This window comes from Manis pentadactyla, chromosome 11 (genome assembly GCF_030020395.1).
Source record: "Manis pentadactyla isolate mManPen7 chromosome 11, mManPen7.hap1, whole genome shotgun sequence".
NCBI classification, from domain to species: Eukaryota; Metazoa; Chordata; class Mammalia; order Pholidota; family Manidae; genus Manis; species Manis pentadactyla.
The window spans coordinates 21,415,653-21,441,513 of record NC_080029.1 but is presented as its reverse complement, the minus strand read 5'-3'; the positions used below and the strand labels follow the sequence as shown (position 1 = coordinate 21,441,513).

General features: G+C 39.8%; 1 protein-coding gene across 9 annotated transcripts in view; it reads right to left on the bottom strand.

Moving 5' to 3' along the window:
• STON2 (stonin 2) overlaps positions 1-25,861 on the bottom strand; it is a 149,670-nt gene that overhangs the window by 103,707 nt on the left and 20,102 nt on the right. For 8 of the 9 annotated variants that reach the window (XR_008992432.1, XM_036882140.2, XM_057488242.1 and 5 more), the window contains 2 exons: positions 13,857-14,137; positions 11,819-12,094 (listed from right to left, as the gene is read on the bottom strand). Coding sequence is in view for 8 of the 9 variants with exons in the window: in XM_036882140.2 (XP_036738035.2) it covers positions 11,819-12,094; positions 13,857-13,944 (364 nt within the window). In the remaining variant the exon portion in view is untranslated. Of the gene's footprint in view, positions 1-11,818; positions 12,095-13,856; positions 14,138-15,802; positions 15,976-25,861 lie in introns of all 9 variants that reach the window. The other variant, XM_057488240.1, reaches the window with a different exon arrangement.

Below are 25,861 nucleotides of genomic sequence, written 5' to 3'. Positions count from 1 at the left end.
TGATAGTGAACATATTTTCACATCATTTTTTGCCATCTATATATCCTCTGCAGTGAAATATATGTTTATGTCTTTTGTCCATTTTCTAATTAGATTGTTTAGTTTTTCACTGTTGGGTTTTGAGGTTTCTTTATATATTCTAGATACTACTAGTCCCTTGGATATGTGGTTTGCAAATATTTTCTCCCAGTCTGTAGCTGGTCTCTTTACACTCTCAACAGGGTCTTTTGTAAAGCAAGAGTTTTAATTTTAATGAGGTCCAATTTATCAATTTCTTTTGAAATTTTAATACCACAGATATATGTCTATGATGTACAGCATATATACCTATGCTGTATACATAAAAAGAATAAGATTTCTTTGCTCCTAAGAACAATTTTTAGCTCTGCTGGCGGTAATATTGCCCTGTTAAGAATGTGTAGGTTAGCATTACAAAGTCAATTAATGTCATTCATCACAATAATATATTAAGGGAATAAAAACCATATTGTTACCATAATGGATATTGAAAAAGCACTGAATAAATTTTTTGATCTATTTGTGGTAGTAATTTTTGGCAAACTAAAAGCAAAGTTTACCTAAACCTAGTAGAGGCAACCCCAGAACCCTTCAGCAATCATCAAGCAAGGTTGAAAAACATTCCCTTGGAGGTACAGATAAAGTTGACCACGCCCATTACCCCCACTTCCATTCAACATCACATTTGTGACCACAGCCTGTACAGTAAGGCAGGAAGTGAAAAAGAGGGAGAAAAACAAAACTCAGTAATCGCAGATGATATTTTTGTGTGCATAGATAACACAAAGACCCTACTGATAAGTCATCAAGTTAATAATTTGAATAAAGTACTTGTGATTTTAAAAAACCAATATATAAAAATGAATTTCTTTTCTGAAAACTGGCAAGAAATATTTAGAAAACAAAACTCAAAACAAGATAGCATTTGTAATAGCAACAAAAAATGCAAGGTATACATGTAAATCTAACAAAAGACATAAGAGGCATCCAAGGAGATACTTCTCAAGTTTATTAAGCAGAATCATACTAATTTGATATGAAGGAGGCAGAATTGTAATAATGTATTTATAAACATACATTAAAAATGAATAAAACAATAGAAATAATTTTGGGAAAATGCAATATGGAAGAAAATGAAATTAGACTCCTACTTCACACCATATGGAAAAAATCAATTCTATGTGGACTGAATATCAATGAGTGAAAAGCTATACAAAAAATATTTTAGAAGACATACAACTAAATATGTTCCTGACTTCGGAGTAGGGACCTTCTTTACCAAGATACAGAAAGCACCAAGCATAAAAGACAAGTTTCATATCATTAAAATTAAGAACTTCTTTTCACCACAAGCCACCATATGTAAAGAAAAAAAGCCCCAACTCCATCCTACATCATGTGTAGGATATATAGCTGCCACACATCATATCCACAAGAAACTCCTAGCAATCAGCAAGAAAAAGGAACAGCACCAACAAAAATATACCTGAATAGGTATTTTATGAAAGAAAAAATCCAAATGGCAAAAAAAAAAAAAAGATGCTCAACCTTATTACTAATCTAGGAAATGCAAATTAAAACCACATGAGATACCATTACTCTTCCCCCTTCCCTTTCTCTCTGCCTCCCCACAAACTCAAAGAAAAATACGACAATCCAAAATGTCAGCAAGAACAACAGCCGCAGCATCTTTTATATGTGGCTGCCAGGAGAGAACATTGGAACCACTTTAGACAGTGGCTTGGGGTTGTGTGAGAAACATCCTACAGCCCAACAGTTCAGTTCCAACTTTTTATACAGTATAACTGCTTGCACGTGTTCACCAGGACGTATGTTTAGAATGCTTATAGGGAAAACAAAAATGCACAAAGAAGCACATTCTTAACAGCCAAAAAGTAGAAACAACTCCATCAACAATAGATGGATAAGTGAATTGTAGCATTACCAGTATCATGGAATACCCAGCAATAAAAACTGAAGGAAATGTAGCTCAGGTGATGACATGGAAAAATCTCACAAATGTGTTAAAGGAGTTAGCTATGAAATGATACATGCAGTATCAGTCCATTTAAAAGCCCCAAAACAGGTTAGATTAAATTATACCATGCTCGATGCATGTGTAGGTAGTAAAGCTGTTAAGAAAAGTAATGCAGTTATTATGATAAAACCCAGGAAGGTGGTGCTATAGGAAGGAAGGAGGGGGATGTCTGGGAGGAGGAGGAGGAGATCATCCTCCTGTAGGGAGGACAACACTGGGGGCTTCTGGGTGATGACAATATCCTATTTACTATCTGGGTGATGGTTGCACTGTTGTTCTTTATGATTTGATATGCATTTTAAATATGTTCTTTGTATCTATTCATTAGTTAACAAAGCTTATTAAAACCACATACTAAAAGACTCTGACACTCAGAAAGAAAGCTATTTTAATTATTTGTTTTTTCATATTGGCTCTCTACCATTTGTTAGATAAAACTCCAATATTTCTCTTTAAAGAGAAACTAAGAATAATGCAGCTAGGAAATGCAAAGTTTCTACATCTCACAAACTGCTCTCATTTGGTCTAACACACTTTATTTATCAGCTTAGAAATCTTAGATGGATCATTTTATTTAGGTTCTGAGTTGAATATCCTCAGGCCAAAGGAGTAATTGAACAGGGAGGGAAAGTGTTGAGCCTGGAGCTGACTCTTCTCCCAAGGGCCAGACCCAGACGGCCCCAGGTTCCTATCATAATGATTCCTCCCAGCAATCCATTCACAAGAAAGAGAAGTCTGTGTCTCCTCCTTTCCTGTGAGGTTATTGCAAACACCCTTGGTCCAGACTGCCTGGTTCACATCCTGACCCAGCCTTGGAACCTGAGGCAAATGCCTGTTCTATGTTTTCACCTGTAAAATGGGGCTGAAAAATCATACCCACTTCATAAGGGAAATTAGGTTAATACTGACAAAGCATGTGCAAAGTCCCTGGCACAAAGAAAGTACTTTCCAAAGGGTCATTATAATTTCCAGACATAAATTTATATCCCAGTCAACTTGAAATCTCCACTTAGCTCTCTAACCGCACCTGTCAGAACTAAGTTCCTGTTTTCCCCTCCACACCAGCCTCTTCATCCTTTCAGGCGCTCAGAATGAAACCTTCTAGGCATCCGTGATTCTTTGCACATTTGGTCCATCACAGCTTCTGTGAGTCCTTCCTCAAAAATACAGCTGGAATCCAGTCACCTCCCACCACCTCCCAGCTACCCCCTTGGCTCAAGACACCATCTTCCCCTGGATCGTTGCAGTGGCCTCCCGCCTGCTCACCCGGATTCTCCAGGCGTCCTCCTCCCCTGGGGCTGTTCTTAACACAGTAGCCACACAGTTTCAACAGAATTACCTGTTCCAAGCTCACTCGGGTCCCATCGCTCTCCTCAAAGCCCTCCAAGGGCTTCCATCTCACCCACAGTCAAAGTCAGTCTAACCCCGTGCCCTCCAAGGACCTCCCTCCTCGGCCCCTTTTCTTCTCCCCAGCTCACTCCGCTCCAGGCTCACACCAGGAGCACAGCCGCACCCGCAGGGGCTTGTCACCTGCAGTTGCTTCCACCTGGAAGGCTCCATCCCCAGTTTCTACAGGCTCAGTCCTCACCTCCATCAAAAGTTAACCCTGAGAGTCACTCCCTGATCTTACGTAAAATTTCACATCTTCCTTCACCCTATTCTCTTTTTTGTCTCATTTCTCTCTCCTTCCCACTTAACCACATTATCTAACACACTTGCATTGTATTTACTTCTTTGTTGAGTTTCTGATGTGACTCTCTCTGCAGAACATATGCTCCACTGGGCAGGAATATTCCGCTGTATCCACAGTGCCCTGAGCAGTGACAGGCACACAGTGGGGGCTCAAAGCACCTCTGGTGGAATGAATAATTAACTGACAAGTTGTCAGCTAAAGCAATTAATACAACAAATACTTTTCTCTCTTTTCATCCTTTGGGCTCCTGGGTAGATTAAAATTTTAAATACTTTTTTACATTTTTGACATCATGTCCTTTATTTATACTTTGATGTCTATTCACTGGGAATATATGATTTTCCCAATGCTTAAACAAGCCCATCCAAGAATACAAAATATACCTGATTCCATTCTTCAGTCATGGCTCTCCTGCTCTTTCATAGCTGTCAATATGAAGTCGCTGTCCCAGGACTGATTCAGAGCAGCCCTTACTCACCCCAGAAGGCTTCACTGGTAGCAGATTGCCCAACTGTTAGGTAACCTCAGCTTGGGGAGAACAGGGACTATGGCCAATTTTCTCATAATTGCATGCCCAGCACCTAAATATTTTTTGCATGAATGAACTAGTTAATTAACACATGCCTGGGCAGCTTATTGTGTTTTGTGTCCCACACAGAGGGTGAGACAGGCCACAGGGCCCCCTGAGTGTACTAGCACATTCTTTGGAAGGGAATACTGGAGTTTTAATCAAATATTTTAAGGTTCCCTTTTAGGTAACTGGAAAGTCATCTTCAAGAGCTCCCCTCCCTTGCCCCCCATGGCATGCTGGTGGCTTCAGACACAACACAAATATAACAGACAGTTTTAAGTGTGCTTTTTAAAGCAGCCTCCAGGAAAAAAAATCCTAGTTTTTATGCCTATTTTGTTAAAAAAAAAATCCACTCCGAGGAAGCTATCCTTCAAGTACTACCTAACAGCTCATTGTCCCCATAAATGGGAATCAGTCATTCTGCACCAGGAGACATACTTTCCTCTTTTCACTCATTAATCCAACAAATATGAAGTAAACACCCACCAAATTCCATGCACTGTGGGATAGGACAGACCAAGTCCTTTCCTTCTAGTGGGGAAGAGAGGCAATAAATAAATACATAACCTAATTTCAGGTAGAGACATGGGTTTTAAAGACATTTAAAGCAGGAAAAAGCTGGGTGGGGGAAGCAGAGCTCTGGTTGAAAATGCAGGGGAAGAGCTCTAGGGGCCGAGGAGACAGCAAGAACATAAATAAAGTTGTTGGGAACAGCAAGAGAGGTGGTGATTAGAGCAGAGTGGAGCCCAGCGGAGAGGGGCAGAGATGGCATCAGGCCTTAAGGAAGAAGGGCTCTGTTAAAATTCAACCCTGAGTATATCACTAGTCTGAGATGGATTCCAGAAAGGTCATTCATTACATTTAAAAGCATAAAAGAACAATTCAAGGTATTAAAAGAAAATAAGAGCTCCTCTGTTGAGGAGCAACACACATATGCATGGCAAATTCAGTGGGCCTGGCCCACCTATTCACCAAATAGCTGCTATCTTATTCCACCCCCACCCACCATTCAGCCCCAGAAGCCAGAATGAAAAACATAATAGAAATTAACCGCTGGGCTAGTCTTCTTCATGATTGAGTCTCTCAGCTGTCACCCCAGCCTCCCTCTTAAATGGCTGACATCATCTCTGGTCATCCCCCAAACAACTGGCTCTTTCTCTGGTCCCAGATAATTAGCTTCCCCAGACACAATGGCAAGGCCTTAGCCCAAGCTTTTAGGGAAGACATTTGATGCACAAGGGAATACCAGTGTTTTGCTTGGACTGTGGAAAAAATGTTGCGGAAACAAATTTTTTTTATGTTTGTAATTATGCATATCCTGCAGCATCTGCATAATGGGTCCAATTCAGCCTTGGCTTTGCCACAAAATTGCCACGTCCGTGGAGGAAGGTCAGCACATAACGGGACAAGTGAACAGGAAGCCTCATGCTGAAAATAGTGCCTTAATTTTTTTTTTTAATTTTGGGGATGAACTTTGTTCTTTCAGTCAATTTTTCTGCATTCATTTTGTAAACATATTCTAAGCATATGCGCACATGCACACACACACACACGTTAAAAATGCACATATTTGAAATCAGCCCTTGCTCTGAGAGAATCTTAGAAAAGATTTTAGGGAATAGGTTAAGCTGCTACATTCTTTCTTGTACATGGTGGAATTTTAAAGCCAGAGGAGGCCAAATACTAAGTCAGGAAAACTTTTTCAACTAGGGAAACTTAGGAACACTATTGCTAAAGGCCCCAGTATGGATAAAACAAACACCACCTTGGTTTAGGTTCATTTCCAAAAGTATTCCTTTAGAGAACAATAGAAAGATTCAATTTTGATTTGAACAGATTTACCAGGAGCTTTTTAAAAAATATTTATACACTGGTTCTGCTCATGGTTTAGCAGATTATGTAGTCATTCAGTTCAGGGTTGAGCAAACAAATTTTCAGTCAAAATTCTTGACATTTTTCACAGAGTAACCCAGATCAGTCATATGGCATCTTCAGACTGGACTTAAATCTTAAGTTTAAATATTTTACAGTTAAGATTCTAATCCAAAAAATCCTTCTAAAGAGAATATTTGTCAACACGGCCTGAACCAAAGTGGTTTGGTTAAGTCAAAGAGATATGAATCCCACATTTGGTCTCCACGAACTTCAGGGGTTTTAATGGAGGGAACAGAATTTGCAAAAGGGGCATGATTTTAAATGCCGCTCATTCCTAGTATCCTCTGGTCCAAAGATTTGATGACAGTTTCCTTTCCTATATATGTGGTTATAAATAGGCTTTGTCACTCAATTAATTTTATTCATATTTTTCTGAGGGAGATCATGTATCTCCTTTTCCAAGAACAACAGCATTTACTCACTTCAAATCGTGCTTCAGTTGAAGTCCAAAAGAAAGTGTTCCCTTGATGGATTTAAGCATTTCTGGAGTTGTTTTCCATACTAGCTGTTAGTCCCAGTTGTCCAATCAACCTTGGTATGCTCCAGTGCACACTAAAATAAGTAGCCAGGTCACCAAGGTGGGGACTAATGGCTCTCTGGCTTCTCTAAGCTCCACAGTGCAGCTTCTGACATTTAAACGTCACAAAAACAAAATATGTACCACTAGTAACAGTCACTGTCCCTTACTCCACTGTGCCTACAGCTTCTTTGCATTTTAACTTAAGCAAGCAGTACATTCCCATTTCAGGCTGAAATTCAATGCTCCCTTGGCTTTATTCTTAGGTGGCACAGCTAAAAAGATAAATCTTTTTGGGTTTTTTTGTCCTTCATCTGCCAGAAAAACTGTAAAGAGTAGAGAAATGGGACCTGGGAGAGGGGAAAGGAGTATTCCAAATAATATTTCTCCACCTATTTTGTGAGCACGCACATGCTATCCTTTCTTTCCCAATTTTTCTTTGCAAGCCACGATGTTAAGGTTTGAACAGCTGGCTAAGTAAGGTTCCACTTTTTATTTTCAGAAATCCAGACTAGGAACAAAGCTGATCAGTTCCATTTATCCTCCTTTCCCAATCTCCTATTTCTCAGGCCAAGATCATGATCTTGATCATAAAAGGATATTCAGAAAGTGGTTGCATGGGGTGGGTCCAAGATACAGAGTTTTCCCTTCCTCCTGATATAAAGATGTCTGATTAGAAAATGCTAGGCATTTAAAATATAGAAGCAAATAGGACGTGGGGAATAAATAGGAAAGAAACTGAGGAACTACAACTACATTCTAAAAAAGAGAATCTGTTTGCTCTATTGATATTGATGTGACTCAGAAGATGGCTAAAGCCAAACACCAGTTTCCACTGATCCTTATTTCTGGCCGGACTCACCACCTGCCCACATCGAGACACTCCTACATATTCCACAGTTCACCAACAGACTACAAATTTTGCATGTTTAAACACAGCACATCAAATATCTCTCTTATCTAATTCATGTGTTATCCACACTAAAAAAGTTTGCCTGATACACACAGGTGAAGCTGTAACCCAAAAATAGGCCCAGGATATGATTGATGGAAATTAATAAACTAAGAGAAGTATTTTTTAGAGTGGACAAATGAGAAACAGATGGACAAATCATGTCTGTTTCGTCAGATCAAACTAAAAACGACCAGATACCCATTTATTTTATATAAGTTGGCCACCCAGCCAACTCAGAGTTTTCTCCAAGTGGGCCCCCTGGTCTAGGGCAAAACTGAGTAAGAGCCTTAGGGAAGACCCATAAGCAAATGATAAATAACAAGGGAAATGCTTTAAAATCTAACTCTAATCTTTCATAGGAATTGATGATAGATGGGCCTGGCTATGAAATCGACCTTTTAGGCAAGCAATGCTCCTGACATCCACTTCTTCCTCTGCTTCCTCAGAGTAGCCTCAAATTTTCAGCTACCATGAGATAGAAAACTCTTTTTTTAAAACATGCAGCAGTTGAAAGACAATTGACTGGAGGCAGATGGGGGGAAATCACTGGAGCACTGGGGGCTCTGGTTTCCCACCAGAAGACCGAGGAGGAGGTTCAATGGACTTCTGTTAAATTCTGAGCAGTTTTACATTTGAGTATCTGTAGCTAGCAGATCTACAGAAAGGAGGCACTCAATACATATTTGGTAATTCAATGAATAAATTTGTGGGTAAAATTGTAATATTTCCAGAATAGCTCGCCTGGCTTTAGTGTATCTGCATATCAACAGGCATTCCTCAGGGATGGATAACTGGAGTTCATCTCCGTATCAATGGATAATTACCTGGGCAACCGAGGGCTTATCTGAACCTGAGAGGTTAGAGAGTGGTCTTGCTTGCTTCTGCCTGAGCAGGAGAGACAAATGGCCCCGGATTGCAGTTTGTAAGCAGTAAATGGGTTTTAAACTTCTTTTCTCCCTTTGATTTCTGTTTTAGAGGTATTTTGCCCCAGGATTTCCTCTCCCTGGAGTTACACTATGGCTCTTGGGTCCCTAGGTTATTAAAAACACTGCCTGAGGTGGGGCTGGCCTATACAATGGATTATTTCTGCGTCTTGCCTACATATCATGCCTTATGTCTTCTGGGAAACCGGCCTGCAGGCCCTCCTGAGGCCGACATCTCCATGTCCACAGGGTTGAGCTGAACTTTCATATGTGGAATTTCAGATGGAATTATTAATATCTCTCTGGGCAGTTTTCAAACCAAGATAATGTTTTCAATGCACTTGAAAGTTATCATTTCTTGAACTGTTCTCAAGTAATATAAAAAATCCCATATCCTTAGTACAATGCAGGGCCAGGACTACAGTAAGGCAAGCAAAGTACTCACTTTAGGTTCAAAATTTAGAGAATGCCAAAAAAAACTCAGTAATCAAATAATGTTTTCAGTGCAATATTTTAAAAGTATCAAATCAGCAAACTGTGGCTCACAAGCTAGCCACCTATTTTAGTAAATCAAGTTTTATTGCAACCAGGGCTATGATTAGGGTGAGGCCTGTGTGGCAGTCATACAAGCATTAGTTGGAGCTTGTCTTTAAAATACTGATTATTTTGCTCATCAAGGAATTTTTCTGCATTATTTTCCTTTTTTAAATAATTTCAATGTTTTAATTGATTGCACTTTTAATCAAAGAAATTTTAAACTCTGTTTTTCAAGATAACCACTTTTTTCCAAGACAATCATTATACTTCGGTATGGAGCAGAAGTACTTTGTGCCAATTTGTCATACAGAATATTAAGAAGATGTACATAACAATCTATATTTAATAAAATTAGTAATTTTTACTACTTTTTCAAGGATATTATGTGAAATTGATTTTTTTTAAACTATGAGCAGCACATGGTGGCCAGAAGTTTTACTCACTATATTTTACCATCAGTGCAAATGTCAATGGGGTGGAAAAGGCAAATAACATCTTAGAATTGTTATGAAAATAATTTTGATTCCACAGACCCCTTGAAAGGGTCTTGGGAACTCAAGGGAACTAAGACCCCACTTTGAGAACTGCTGCCTTCAAGGATAAGGTTTTACCAATACGTCAAAACCATTATCAATGACAAACTAAGACCTGACCGGTCAGATGGGGACAACATAATTAGACTAGCCCCAAAGTTGGTTTTGCAAAAATAAGAGGTGAAGAGTTGAAGCAAACTAACCATCTGTCATGCAAATAGTTTTAAACCATGAGGAAATCATTCGAGGCTAAAGGTAAGGTAGGAACAAATCTGAAAGCCACAAATGTAACTGATGACCTAAAAGCAGCCAAATACAGAAACACCACCCCACCCACCCCGGGCCTCCCCTGCCTCCCAGGCAAATACACCACAGAGCATTCTTGTGCTGTTCCAAGATCCTAGGGCCAACCTGCCTGGACGTGAAGCTCTCTTCTACTACTTCCTAGCACATAACCCTGGGCGAATTCCTCAACCAGTGTCTGTCTCAGGCTCCCTATGCACAGTATGAATAGAATATTATTACCTTCCTCATGGGACTGTTGTAAGGAGAACATGACGTGCTGTCGTAAAGCTCTGAGCAAAGCGCTTGAGAGAGCAAGTATTCAGTAAATGCATCTTATTAAAAATGAGAGACATACTTCGGTACTGATTCACTGCCCAGTGTTCAGGAACTCTTCCCCACATGTACAAGTGCTTACTCAGCACTGTTAGGTGTTCAGTAAGGGTTACTTCCTCACTCCAGCCAGACTGGAAAGCCTGTCTGAACCTGTCAATCCATCCATGCTGCCTTGATGGTCAGGCTCTCTCACCAACAGTTAACTGAGAAATCTGATGCTTAAATAAGAAAAACCATACATAAATATGCAAATCATTACATAAAAATGGTGGTGTTTCTTACATAGCCGAAATATTATATTTTTATTTTTATTTTTTCTTAAAAAACTTTTTTTGATGTTGAAACGTGTGAAAAAAAATAAAGGAATTGTTCTTAAAAATTAAAACTAGCAAAAAACTTAACCCACCAACAGAAAAACCTATCAAGTTTGCTTTTTGCTAGTAGGTCTCCGTGGTGAGAAAATAATGGCCCCCACTAAGATGTCTAATCCCCAGAACCTGTGACTATGTCACCTTCCATGGCAAAAGGGACTTTGCAGGTGTGATTAAGTTAAGGACCTTGAGATGGAAAAAAATGGAAGAGGGAGGAAGAAGTCAGTCAGAAGAAGACGAAACTACAGAAGAAAGGCACAGACATGTGAAACATGTCTGGCTTCAGAGACAGAGAAAGGGGCCATATGCCAAGAAATATCTGATTCACCCCCACAGCCTCCTGCAAGGAATGCAATGCAGCCAATATCTTGATTTCAGCCCACTGACATCCATGTTGGACTTTTGAACTACAGAACTGTAAGACTATTAAGTTGTGCTGTTTAAACCACTGCTTACAGTCATATGTTACAGTAGCAAACAGAAACCTAATACAGGCCCAAAAGTTATCCAGTTACCTTTGCTATGCTTCAGTATATAAGAAAGTAAGTGTCCAGGTTACCAGGTTGGCGACTAACAATTCCTTTGGCTTCACTAAGGTCCCCAGTACAGCTTCTGGCCATTTAAATGCCACAGAATAAGAGAAATATGATTAGCAGTCCCCCACCAACCCCCTGCCTAAACATTTAGATTCAAGAGGTCTAGGACACAGAGTCTCCACGTTTAACTAGCGACTCTATTAGAAATGGTTGGTGGATCACACTTTGAGAGACATTCATTTTTCTTGTAAGAAAATTTAGGTGCTGAGTAAATATAATTCCAATCCCTATAATAAACAAATAAATATGCATACTTCCAAAGACAAGTCAATAGCCAGGGACAAGGGCAAAAGGCTGGAAATGGCCCAAAACACATAAATCCCTCCACATGCTTATGTCAACAGAAAGGAGTTGCAGAATTAAGCCAGATGAGATCTCTGTCTGCTCTTTCCTGTGCGGCCAGTGCCTCAGGGCTCTGGAGCTGGTAAGGCAGAATCCTGACAGCCCTACAGATTGCTCATGGAAAAGCACAGACCCAAGCCAGCACCCTTCTTAGCGCCCCACCCATCCCACCTGTTTCCTTATGAGGTGGACACGTGCTGGGCCAGGGTGTGTCATCTTCAAATCGGACCCAGCTGCTGATGGCTGAGGCTAGGTCAGCTGGGGGATGCTCAGGGGTCCCAGGAGGGGAGGCTGCTCCAGAGATGAGGCCCAGCTTTTCAGAGGAGTCATCCTGCTCTGAGTGGGAGAGGTCCTGAGAGCCTCCGTCCTCCACATGGTTCTCCCCAGAGGAGCTCTCAGACTGGACTGAGGACGATGACAGTCCTGGGAGATGCTCCTTGGCGCCCCCTGCAAGAGATCCCAGACACCACCATCACATCACATGAGGAGACCACTCCAGGCCTGTGTTGTTGGCAGAAAACGAATTACGGGCAAGGCGTGACCACACAATTCACCATTACAGTGGGTTCAGGTGAAGAAACAGCCACACCCATCTACCTCTCTGCAAAGGAGTGTTTTCCTAAAAATGTGTAAAAAACTACAACCTCAGCATGTCCATAGTCAGTATCTGGGCAGGCTGAGCCTGGGGGTCTTGTTCACTATTCTTATCTCAGCATGTACTCCAGTGCTTGAGGGTCTCCAACAAAAATGCCTCCAAGTCCAAGCAAGAAATGTAACTGAGTCAAATGAGAAAAGCATAAGGCAATAGGGACTGGTGGAGACTATGGCTGAAAAGGAGAGCTTCTGTCTGGATTAAAGACATTCAAACTTTGAACTCTTTGTAGTCCAAGCTACATATCTACAGGCCACCAAGTAGGAACTCTGCACCAGTGATCAGCTGAACGTGGCACCAAGGCTCTTCCCCTGGCTTTCTATCACTTTCTTGGTCCCGAACAATTAACAGCCTTCAAACATTTTTTTTTTAAAGAACTATATCCTGTTTGTGGTGGTGGGTAGTTACACAGATCTGTGTATGTGTTAGAGTCCATCAACTGCACACCAGGTGTCAATTTTACTGGATAAAAACTTCAAAAAATGCAGAGTACCAACATGAAACTCCTTTCTCTCATCACCAGCTAAACTAACTAGTCCACCTGCAAGTAACCAAAGCCTGTAGACAAGCGCTATCCAATAAAAATAAAAGGTGAACCACATACATAATTTTTCTAGTAGCCACATTTTTAAAAAAGAAGCCAAATTATTAAGAATAATATATATTTTAACTCAGTATGTTGCAAATGTATATAATTCTAACACATATTTGTGTAAAAATTACTGTTGAAATATTTAACTTACATGAGCTCTTCGAAATTCAGTGTATTTTATACTTAAAGTGCATCTAAGTTCGGGCCAGCCACGTTTCAAAGACTCAATAACCAATCACTACCACATTGGACATCACACCTGTAAACTCACACACTCCAGGTACTGTAAATGAAGCTGAGGCTATTTCAGTTCACAGCTGTGGTAGAACACAACCAGCTGACATGGCTCTGCAAATATCTACCATGTCCTACTTTGACTTTTACCCCTGAGCATCAGTTTCCAGGAGCCAATTTAACCATCTCCATCATGATTGTGGATGGCAATTACTGAGCTCCTTCCATGTGCCAGGCATTACTCTAAGTTCTTTATATGTATTAATTCATTTCATCCTCACAGCCACCATGAGGTAAGTACTGTGACTATGCCTGTTGCACAGATAAACTACCAATAAGAGAAGTTAAATAAATAATCTATCCAAGGGCATAGCACTCAATCATGATGGAACCAGGACTGGAGCCCAAGCCTATCCCCCTTAACAACTATGCTTTACACTGAGAAAAACCAAATTGCCATTGAGAGCAAAAGCTAAAAAGCTGGATACAAAGTATTTTCTAAATATGAAGTGTCAGTTCCTTGGAAGAAAGCAGCTGATACTTTTGGAGTTTTCAGGCACTTTTCTTTGGGGCCCTAAGATGCTTCCAAGTAGAAGAACCTGCACTTCAAGAATGTGACCAAATGGCTTTTTTCCATAGTAAGATCCCACAGAATGATCAAGTAGAAGCTACAGAGAATAGCTATGGTTCTTTGTCAATCTTTTTGCTAAGGAAAGGAAAGCAATCCTTACCTTCGGACGGGGCAGGAAAGAGAGGCTCCTCATTGAAGGAGACCCACTCTGACTGGTGGGTGGCGATCACATGGTCCAAGGTCGTCATGCTAGGAACGTGCTGGTCATCTTCACACTGCTGGCCTCAGGTAGACCCCAGAGTGATGTCTGGGGAAGGGCAGAGGTACGGTAGCACGGTGGACTTGGGCCTAGGATCTGTTATGGGGGTCTTGCAGAGGGCTGTATTCAGAATGTAGACAGATTGGCCCCTCCTGCTTTGAGTTAATCTTCCAAGCAAAAATCTGTTTAAAAAAAAATAAAAAATAGAAAGGATAACCATTGCGTTATACTCAGTCTACACTCAGGTCTAGCGCTTGCAACACTGCCCACAAAGAGGTCTGGGTGGTTTCCCATCTGCCTTAGTTCTTTCTGCCCTTTTCTTGCCCCCACTTCCTCTATGGAAATATCTGCCTTTAGCATCAAGATCTCTGATAAAATTCTTCACATCAAACTTGTAAATAATCACACAAAAATATTAGCAGTTATCTTCCCAAATTTCCCCAATGATTATATTTTGGAAATACTTTAATTTATAATATATGCCATTATTATAAAACAAACACTGAAACTTTTCAAAGTACTTTTACTTTCTTATACCAGATGGTGAAATAAAAGCATGTTATTTCCTATTAAACCAGTGCAGTTTCTTGCCTTAGGCAGGTAGCTCTTTGGAAGCCTGATTTACATCTTTGGCAGAAACTCAGCCATCTCCAGATGGTATTTCCAAGCATGGTTTACGAATCAAGAAAAAACAGAAATGGAGTCGTCTTGTTCATTTGGAGTAAGGGGGTAGGGAACATTTGAATTAAATATTTGAAAAACGTGAATTAAAAAAACACACTTTCAATATAGGCCAATTTGAACTAGTATGCAAAAGCCTAGCCCTTACTCACATTGCAATTATGCTCTGTGTACATAGAAGAAAGGATACTTAATAAACTTGTAATTCTGTTCGTACTATTAATTCCATCTACAACTTGGACCTAGCATTTGATCTTAGTAGTAAATTAATAAAACCTGAATTAATACAAAATTCATGTTTTTCCACAAAAGACCTACTAACCACTTTGAACAATATCAGTTCTCATTAACTGAATACTCACAATATTTTAGTCTAGAACAATTTAAATCAGAGTATTTAACTGATGCACAATAAAAAGGAAATATTGAGGAAATGTCACAACAGGTTTTTATCTGCAGTAAATAATCTATTGTGGGGATAATCTGAATAGAATCATTTAATAGCTTTTGCTTTTCTGGTAATTAAAACAATTAATTTTGCTGTATAATACCTCCTAAAAACAACTGTTTGTATACAAGTTGTAATTCTCAGAAACATATTTTCAAACCATACTTCATTTGATTCAACAGCCATTTTAGTTGGGTAAGACAGGTATATATAATTCTTTTACAGACGAAGAAACCTGGGCTGAGAGAAATTAAATGACTTATCCAACACTTTTCTTGGATAAGTCATTTCCAGGTCCTTGTTTGGTGCTGCAAAATTTGTAAGGTGTTTCCTCCAGGCTTCTAAGTGAAAGAATTCACATATCCCAGAACAGTGACAAATGGATTCTTTTTTTTCCGTAATAAGATTCCACCCACAGAACGCTCAGGTGGAGCCCTAACAAGTAGATGTGTTAGACTCAACCAAGCTAGGAAATGATGGATGCAACTCCTAGCCCATGCCAAAACACTCTCATCTTTGGGTCACAGCCACAAAAAAGTACTAGAGAATATATACAGACTCTCTCCCAACTAAAGTCCTTTACAAACATCAGTCAGATGGAACCATAATGAAACAATCTTTGGAACGCCCCTCTGCGGAACTGTGCAGGGGTACCCAGATGTACGGAGGAGGGAGAGCCCAGAGATCTCTCTCCCAAGCCCTCTCCTGAGATCCTTACCAATGATGAGCCCAGACGTGTCCGAACAGCCTAGAGAGTGCAGTGCTCCAGAACAGATCTCACCGAACAACCACGCAGAACACACAGCCCCAGAGAGCTGATGCCGACAGGCTTCTCCCATACAGCCTTTCTCCAGGCCCATCAGATGTTAGTGTCACTCAGTGTAGTGATGGCTGCAGATCGAGATGGTACAGTAAAACTGAAGAGTCAGATTCCTCCACTCCCAACAACAGCTCATGTAAACCATGTCCCACAACAACAAAAAAGCCACAATACCAGTCCACGTGCTGACACGTGCAGTGTCACAGCTCAGCGGGGAAAACACCCTGCCCATCCCGTGTTGATGAATCCAGTGGCCTTCACGCGAGCAGGCATGGGGGAGGGGGCGGAGAGGCAGAGAAGGGAAGAGTGAAGGTAACAGGGAAAATGCCTAGAAATTTTAGAGTTCTAAGGTTTTAATGAAATGACCAATAGTCCAGCTCTCAAGTTTTACAGATAAGAAAATGGAAGCCAAAATCATGTGTAGCGAGAGGTTGAGAGCATGGGCCTGCGAGTTAGACTGTCTGGATCTGCGTCCCATACAGTCTTTAAGCCTCATCCACCCCTGGAGAGCAAGAAAAGCAAAACACACTTTGTAATTTTAAGGGCTGAGATAACATAACCAAGTGCTTAGTACTGGGAGCAATAAGCCCCTCTGTAATAAGGAGGATAACAGCAGGTGACCTGCCAGAGGGCTTCCCATGTGCCAGGACTCATTCCAAATTCTTTATAAATGTCAGCGAGAGCCGTCACTGCTGCTGTTAAATTACTTGCCATAAGTTACACAGCTTGTTAGTGGAAGTCTAGGGACTAGAATGCAAATTTCATGAAACCACCCATTTCTGTCATTTCCACACTCAGGTTTTAGCAATTTCCCTTTTCAGTCATTTTTAGAGTAGTTCTCCTAGATATGAAGGGAAGCATCAAGCATCAACCTCCTCTTTACAGACACAGGCGTATTATGGCTGACAGCCAAGACTACTGCTCTGCTCTGAAAAGTATCAATGAAACAAGAGCCCCAAAGATCAATCTACCCTTCCTTAGCTTGTCCATCTCAGATCCAGATATGGGCCGGTTATAGAAAATGAGTGGTCCAGGAAAGCCTGGTGGAACAAATTAATTACAGGCAACCCCCAGCATAACCCTGTGAAATTAATTCTAGGTATCTGCTGTGAAACAGCCACATCCAATAAGACACAACACTCTGCTGTTGAGCACTGGGCCAGAAGCTGGAAACCACAGAGGAACCCAATAATTTTGAAACTAAGTTCACACTGGAATTGGTTTCTGTATAAAAACCTCACCCCATTTTTAGAATGTGAATCATAAAATGAGGCTTAGAATCATCACAAATGAGTAGTGACTCAGTATCAGCAGCAGGACTGAGCAAGAGATGCTCAAAAGTTTCAATGAAGTCTCTGGGTTGCCACTGTAGAGAGAAGCTTCTTTCTCAGCATACATTATGCTAAAATTTAGGGGTGCAGAATGCAGTTGGCTGATAAGGTGAAAGTCACAGAAGTAGGTTTGTCTTACATCAATCCTGTAATGTGCACTCCAGAGCCCTATGTGTCTACAATGTTACCAGGCTCCCTTTGAGATGGCGACCCTCACACAGCTTGAAATCTAACTGGGAAGGTGAAGATACAAAGAATAGCAAACAGAACAAATCCTGGAGGACACACTGGAGATGCTATTTAGCCACAGAGAGCTCTACAAGGGTTAGAACCAGGGACCTGGCAGGTTTCTTGGATTTGATGGACATCCTTAGATCTGGATCACCAGACAGGAACAATAAGGACATTCTTGAGATGCAGGATCAGCGTAAGTGATGATTAAGAATCAGACATTCATGGGGCTTGTTTCTGGACCAGTGAAGAGGTGGGTCTGGTGAGAGCTTAAGTATCTACTGGGGAAATGTGGGGGGAAAGTATTGGTGGCCTCAATGGCTGAGGAGAAGAGTTCTTCAGCAGGAAACAGAAAGCTGCTGAAGATTTAAGAGTAGAGAGTGACTCAAGAAATGTGCATATGAGAGATTAATGTTCCTCAGACTGTGCTGAGCAGTAGCTTGGTGATGGAAGCTATCAGTAACAGAAGGACCTCCGTTTGTCTGACACAGTCAGGGCCAGCATCATTAGGAATGTGCACTGCATTTTCTGTGCTGGGTCATTCTAGGGCCCAAAGGTACCAGGAAGAACAAGACAGCATCTCTTACCTCACGTAGTGCACAGTAGATTGTAGGGAGGTATGACAGTGACATAAAATAATACAATAGGCTTTCTTATCTATTGTGACAGGTTACCAACCAAAACAATGGCAGCAGAAAGTAAGGGTGTTAAGAGACTGCCCAGGTCTTGAGTAGTAAGTGGTCACGAGCTACACCTTAAGTTGGAAGGTAGGGCTCTAAGGAAAAGAGTAGAGGGGCGAAGCCATTTTAGGAAGGAAGAACAGGAAGGGCAGGTCTAGCTGACAGAGAGTTCATGGTCTGTTTATCTGAAGAGGGTGGGAGTGGTATTGAGTGCACAGGAAAAGAAAGGGTATGAAGAGTGATAGCTCTAAATTTCAGAATGAGTTTAAACTCTTGAAACTATCTTTTCCATTCCCCCTGCCAATGCCTTGTTTCAGCCCCTCATAGTTACTAAGTCTCTCACCCGTCTCAGTGCCTTCAGTATCACCTCCCCCAAACCTATTATCCAATCTATTGCTCCAGAGTGGTCTTAAAACCTAAAAATGTGCCATGCTGAGACCCTTTCCTCCTGATGTTAGCCAAAATCAGTTTCTATTGATTGTGATCAGTCAAGAGTACAGACATAGTGGGCAATTTTTTCCAAATATAATTTAAAAATTGACATGCAAATTCAAGATACTACAAACTTCAAGTATGATAAGTTCTAAGCAAAACACTTCTAGACTTGATTCCCACTAATCAGACTTGTCTCTCATCCCTCATATCTTCTGTGTGCTGACAGTATCTTACTTATACTTGTTTACCAAATTATAATGAAATGATTTGCTAATGGGACTATTATGCCAATTAGCCTATAAGCTCCCTCAAAAAAGGACTGTGTGCATCTTTTTTCTTGTTGATGTCTCCAACTCTTAGAACAGGGTCTGGCATGTAGTAAATGTTTGTTGAGGAAATGGCTGAATGAGTGAATGAACATACAAACTGACTAGTTTTATCATATAGGAGGTAGCCACTTCAGGTCTTTTGAGCAGGTAAACATTTTAGGGTGCTCAGTTTAAATGCTCTGCTTAAGATAGCTTGATACACAATTTGAATATAGGGCAATGGGTCTACTTCCTTTCTCTCCGATCTAAAGTAGTGCTATCCAGTTCCAATACAACAGCCACTAGACACAAGTGTCTATTAATATTTGTCTAGTCCAAATTGACTTTTTTTTAAAGGTATCATTGATATATAATCTTATGAAGGTTTCACATGAGTAAAATTGTGGTTACTACATTCACCCCTATTATCAAGTTCCCCCCACATACCACATAGTTACTGTCCATCAATGTAGTAAGATACTATAGAGTCACTACTTGTCTTCTCTGTGCTATACTGCCTTCCCTGTGCCCCCCACATTATGTGTGTTAATTCTAATACCCCTTAATCTCCTTCTCCCTCCTTCCTCACCCACCTTTCCCTACTCCTCCCCTTTGGTAACCCCTAGTCCCTTCTTGGAGTCTGTGAGTCAGCTACTGTTTTGTTCCTTCAGTTTTTGCTTTGTTGTTATAATCCACAGATGAGGAAAATCATTTGGTACTTGTCTTTCTCCACCTGGCTTATTTCACTGAGCATAAAACCCTCTAGCTCCATCCATGTTGTTGCAAATGCTAGGATTTGTTTTCTTCTTATCGCTGAATAATATTCCATTGTGTACATGTACCACCTCTTCTTTATCCATTCATCTACTGATGAACACTAAGGTTGCTTCCATTTATTGGCTATTGTAAATAGAGCTGCAATAAATATAGGGGTGCATATGTCTGTTTGAATCTGGGATCTTTTTTTCTTTTGGTAAATTCCTAGGAGTGGAATTCCTGGTTCAAATGGTATTTCTATTTTGAGTTTTTTGAGGAACCTCCTTATTGTTTTCCACAATGGTTGAACCAATTTACATTATTTACATTCCCACCAGCAGTGTGGGAGGGTTCCCCTTTCTCCGCATCCTCACCAGCATTTGTTCTTCCTTGTCTTTTGGATGTTGGCCATCCTAACCAGTGTGAGGTGATATCTCATTGTGGTTTTAATTTGCATTTCCCTGATGACTAGCGATGTGGAGCATCTTTTCATGTGCCTGTTGGCCATCATTTCTTCTTTGGAGAAGTGTCTGTTCAGATCCTCCACCCATTTTTTAATTGGATTATTTGCTTTTTGTTTATTGAGGTGTGTGAGTTCTTTATATATTTTGGATGTTAACCCCTTATCAGATATGTCATTTACAAATATATTCTCCCATACTATAGGACGCTTTTTTGTTCTGCTGATGGTGTTCTTTGCTGATGTAGTTCCATTTGTTCATTTTTGCTTTTGTTTCCCAATTGAGCTGCTCTTTAAGTATAAGATATACACTAGATTTCAAACAGCACAAAAATGTGTAGCATATTTAATAATTTTATACTGATTACATCTGAAATGATAATATTTTTAATTTATTGGTTTAAATAAAATATACTGTTAAAATTACTTCACCAGTTTCTTCTAACTTTTAAAGTAATACATGTATGTCCTGCCCTATATTTCTATCAAACAATATTTCTCTACAACAGTCCATTACTTGTTTCATCCTTATTTTTGAAGGACTTTTTTCATTAGTTATAGAATTTGAGGTGACTTTTTTTTCTTTGAGTATTTTGTCTTTTGGTCTACTGTTCTGATGAGGAGCTGGCTATAATTCTTATTTTGCTGTCTTATCTTATTTCTCTAACTACTTTCAGACACTTCTCTTTATATTTGGTTTTTGGCACAGGTATGTCTAAGAATGATTTCCTTAAAACTTATCATACTTGAGGTTTGTGTAGTATCTTGAAATTGTATGTCTATTTTTTTATTATATTTGGGAAAAATCATCCACTATTTCCTCAAATATGTTTTTCTGTCCCCTTCAACTTTTCTCCTATTGATATGTATTCAAGTTCATGACATTTTCTTCTATTTTCATTCTCCTATTAAGCTCATCCTATAAAATTTTCATCTCAGTTACTCAACTTTTCCATTCTAAAATTTTTATTAGATTCTCTTATAGTTTCTATTTCTCTGCTGAGATGCCGTGTCTATATACTCATTGTGACAATATTTTCCTTTAGCTCTTTGAAAGCATTTATAATAGCTGCTCTATAGACTTTGCCAAATTCATCATCTAGGCCCTTTGGAGATTAGATTCTATTAGCTTTTTTTCCTACTATGGCTAATTTCGTATTTCTTTGCATACCTAATAATTATTGATGATACACTGAAGACACTCCGGATTTGATTTCCTTCTGCAGAGTTGATTTTTGCCAGGACAAACTGTCTGCTCATCTTATTCTTGCATGGCATTGGTCTTCAACTTTGTTGGATGGACTTGTGAAAAGCCAAAGATATTTCCTAAGGCCCTCTAAGTACTTCAGGGCTCAACTTTCAAACTCAATCCCCACTGCAGATCTGGACAGTCTTTGGCTAGGCTTTGTTAGAGTCTAGTAGGCTTAACTCTAGATCAGGGGTTGGCAAACTACAGCCACAACCCAAGTCTGGCCCTCTGCCCTTTTTTATAAACTAAGTTATATTGAGACAAAGCCCACTCATTTACATATTGTCTATGGCTGCTTTTGCTCTATAATGGAAGGGTTGAGTAGTTGTAACACATGCTATATGGCTCACATGGCCTAAAATGATTACTAGTTAGCTTTTATAAAATATAATAATAATAATAATTACCAACCCTGCTTGAAAGCATGGTACTTACCCCTAAGATACAAACTCTCTGTGTCTTTTCTGGATGCTTGGGATATTAATAAGGTATTAAGGCCTTCCCACTGTGGCTAGACCGGATCACAAGTGTCTCCCAGTATTGCTTGACCTCTAGTATCTGTACCATTCCCAGCCCTGGAGCCACCCCTTTTGTAAATCTCAGATGATTTCACTCTATATATGTGATAACAGCCCTGCCAAGGATTCCCAGGGTACAGTCAGACATACTTCTGTCCCACCCTACCCCATGCAACTCTCTACTCTCTAGTGCACTGCCCTGCAGATTCCAGCTGCTTCAACTGCCCCAAACTCTGATCTGTTTCCTTAGCTCAGCAGGAATGCTGTGCTCAGAGTACAATCCAGCACACTACACTGCAGTCCAGAAACTCTCCCTTGGAAGAGAGCTAAGGTGACTGCTGGGTTCACCTCATGAATTTCCTTCTCTCAGAATAGAAATATCGTGCTTTCTGTTGACCAATATCTGAAAACAATTATCTCCTACATTATGTCCAGTTTTATGATTGTTTCCTGCAGAAGAACTGGTTTATCAGTTATAGCCAGACTTGGAAATCTTCCCCTAAAACATTCTTTTTTGACTTGCGCTCATTTTCAAAAAGAGAAAAAAAAGAGCAGTTCAGATCATCAAAATTAGGGTAATATTAAAATGATGTCCTAGAAATATTAATTGGAAGTTCTATAAAACTTACACAAATCATATAAAAAGGAAAGGGGTAATTCATATAGCTATATGGATGAATTCCACCCAGCTCAGAGCTGAGACAATGTTTTACTTTGTTAGGTTAGATATGCTCTATAATATCATGCTTGGTTAGTGAGCTGAAAGAGGTTTTTTAAATCTGAGAATTTAACCATCTTCCTCTTATATCTCTTTGCCATATGTAATCAACTTAGATAAGTATTTTGAAAACTTCTGCATCCACTTACTGGGTTTTGAGGCTACTGGCAAACACTATCCAACCATCTGTGGTTTATGCAGAAACATCTTAAACTAGATCCCGTTGCCAATTCTAAACCCCAAAGTAAGGTCTCAGCCTTTTCCTTATCAAGGACATGTCACTTGCTTCCTAACTTCCCAGGATAAACAGAAGCTTGGAAGGCCTGATTCCCTGTGACAAAGACCTAAATCAAATTCAGAACTTGGAGCACTCCTTCTCTTCCTCCTTCTTCCAAATTCTTTATGAGAGAACAGAATTCACCTTAACAAAACCTAACAAAGTTCACTGGAGAAGACGAACACGCACACACACACACACACACTTGAATTAACAGTTGCTCTGATGTTCCCTAAAGGAAAAGGTAAGTGCCCCTGGTTGTATGTTTTTCCTATCTTTTTACCATTTTTTCTTTCATTCTTTCATTTAAATATTTTATTCTTTAAAAATAAAAGTGATGCAGAGAAGACAAGTAATGATTCTACAGCATCTTACTACGCTGATGGACAGTGACTGTGAAGGGGTATGTGGGGGGGACTTGGTGAAGGGTGGAGCCTAGTAAACATAATGTTCTTCATGTAATTGTAGATTAATGATACCAAAATAAAAATAAAATAAAATAAAATAAAGCTGCTCTGAACATTAAAAAATAAATAAAAGTGATGGACCACTCTTCTTCCATCAGAAATTAGTGAATAGAATGAATGCTCCAGCCTCAGGTCAAACATACATGAAAAAACCTCCAAAACATATGTCATATTTCAACTAGAGTATGTATCCATGATTCTTTGTAACTAACTCCCTACTGTTTCTCTTTCATTCACACACACCATAATCCCCAATCCCTAGATGTCTGTTTTTGCCCCCTTTCAAGTCATATTATTTGAGTGTGCATTTAAACACATGCATATATATAAAAACATAAATGTACAAATATATATGACCATGCATGTATATATGTATATCCCAAGGTTATCATTAGAAATATGCTATTGTGTGATTTTTTCTTCACAGTAAACAATCTTAATGGCTGTGTTATCCAACAATTCCACGGCTCCACATTCAGAGTCAAGGATCTAAGTCACACTTAGCTTGAAAAACAGGCTGCCTCTGATTTTTGGTTTATTCCTGAATGATGTCTCTAGGTATCTGAGAAGTTTGTCACATTCAGTGAATGACTGTGATCATGTAAACTTTGCAAAACACTTTCTAGTACCTTGAACTCTTAGGAGTTCCTGGTTTACTCCAGCTTGGTAAGCTCACCTTGGCTCACTTCAGATTCATATTTGGTAGAGGGATACTAATATTTTGCCTGCATGAAAGTAGGGAACTGGCGTGGGTATTTTCGTCTGTATCTTAGAGCCATAAATTCATCACTTTAGACGTTCCATCATGAGGATGTCAGTTTCCTAGGAGTCTACAATAGTCTTGTGAGTCCCGGGGGTGGTCATATTTCCTGGGTATAACCCTAAGACTTGCCAAGAAGCTTAGCAAACTATTTTCATTATGTTTCATTGAAGCTAAGATGCCACAGATTGCAAACATACATTTAATTTCAGAGATTATAAAATATTTTTAAAGTGCATACATATATACATATATTTTGTGGAATGAAAAAAAACCCTTACTTTTATACCAATTACTTAACAAAAATTACAATGAATATATATTTCCAGAACACAGAAAAATGTATGGATTATTTCTATTTATTTTTATAATAACCCTGAGATCAGTAAGGCAGATATATCTCTCATTTGATTAAGAAACTGGCTCAGACAGTGACTGTAATGAGGTAAGTGGGTACGACTTGATAATAGGGGGAGTCTAGTAACCATAATGTTGTTCAAGTAATTGTACATTAATGATATTAAAAGAAAAAGAAAAAGAAACTGGCTCAGAGAGATTGTTTCACTAGTCTAAGGTCACACAGCTAACCATGACAAAGTTGGAACAGGATCACAAGTCTCCTGACTCTAAATTCTGTACTCTTTCCACTACATCACATTCTGTCTTGCAGAAAATAGGTATAATAGATGATAAGCTGTGCTGCCAACATCCATTGCCTCTCATCATCCAGCACCAAAGAATGGGTCCTTACTGGTTGAGCCAATCACAATAATTCCCATTCTGCATTCCCAGCCTCCCTTGTACCTAGGGGTGGCCACTTGACCAACCAAGTTCTGGCCAATGAGACACAATTGGAAGTATGGTGAGATACAAAGTTTTGAGAGGTGTTGTCTTTGTTTTGTTTTGCTTTGCATTCCCAATGAAGGAGTCAGGTATCACTCATGCAGTCCCAATCCTCACTTTCTCTTTTTTCCTGTCTTGAATATGGACATAATGGTGCTGGAGTTATGATAACCACACTACAACCACATGGACAGGCTAAGACAATCACGGAGTCATTGGCCCTGATGTCATTAAACCACTGAACCAGTATCCATAATCATTCATCTCTGTATTTACTGCCATATTTTAAAAATTATACTTTTGTTTACACTATTATAATCAGGTTTTCGGTATATATGTAGATGAATGCCATTCTAACTGATAAAACAGGAGAGATAAATTGGGGCAAGCAGAATTCTAAGATGACCCCCATGATCTCTACACCCTAGTGTTACTCCCATGATTATGTCAGATTGCATGGCAAAAAGAATTCTGCAGATGCAGTTAAGTTTGCTAATCTGACCTTAAGATAAGGAGACCAAAAGCAGTTTTCTCTGGCTGGTAGCAGAAGAAGAAGTCAGAGAAATTCAAAGTATGAGAGGAAGATTCTCTCTTGCTGAGATAGTCATGGGGGAACGACCTGAGGGTGGACTCCGGCACCTGAGAGTGATACCCAACAGACAGGCAGCAAGAAAAATGAGACTATAATCCTACAATTACAGGAACTGAATTCTGCCAACAACAGACATAAACTTGAGGAGACCCTGTTCAGGTCAAGAGCAGAGTGAGCCAACTCTTGTCATACTCCATCCATGCTGTGCCAATATAGCAGCTGAAGAATGGGAGAACTTAGACTAGAGCTCACAATGTTGAGGGCCTAGACATAGCCTTCTTAAAATAATTTCCCAATAAGGATAAGAGACTGAGCTTCAACTAAAATCAACT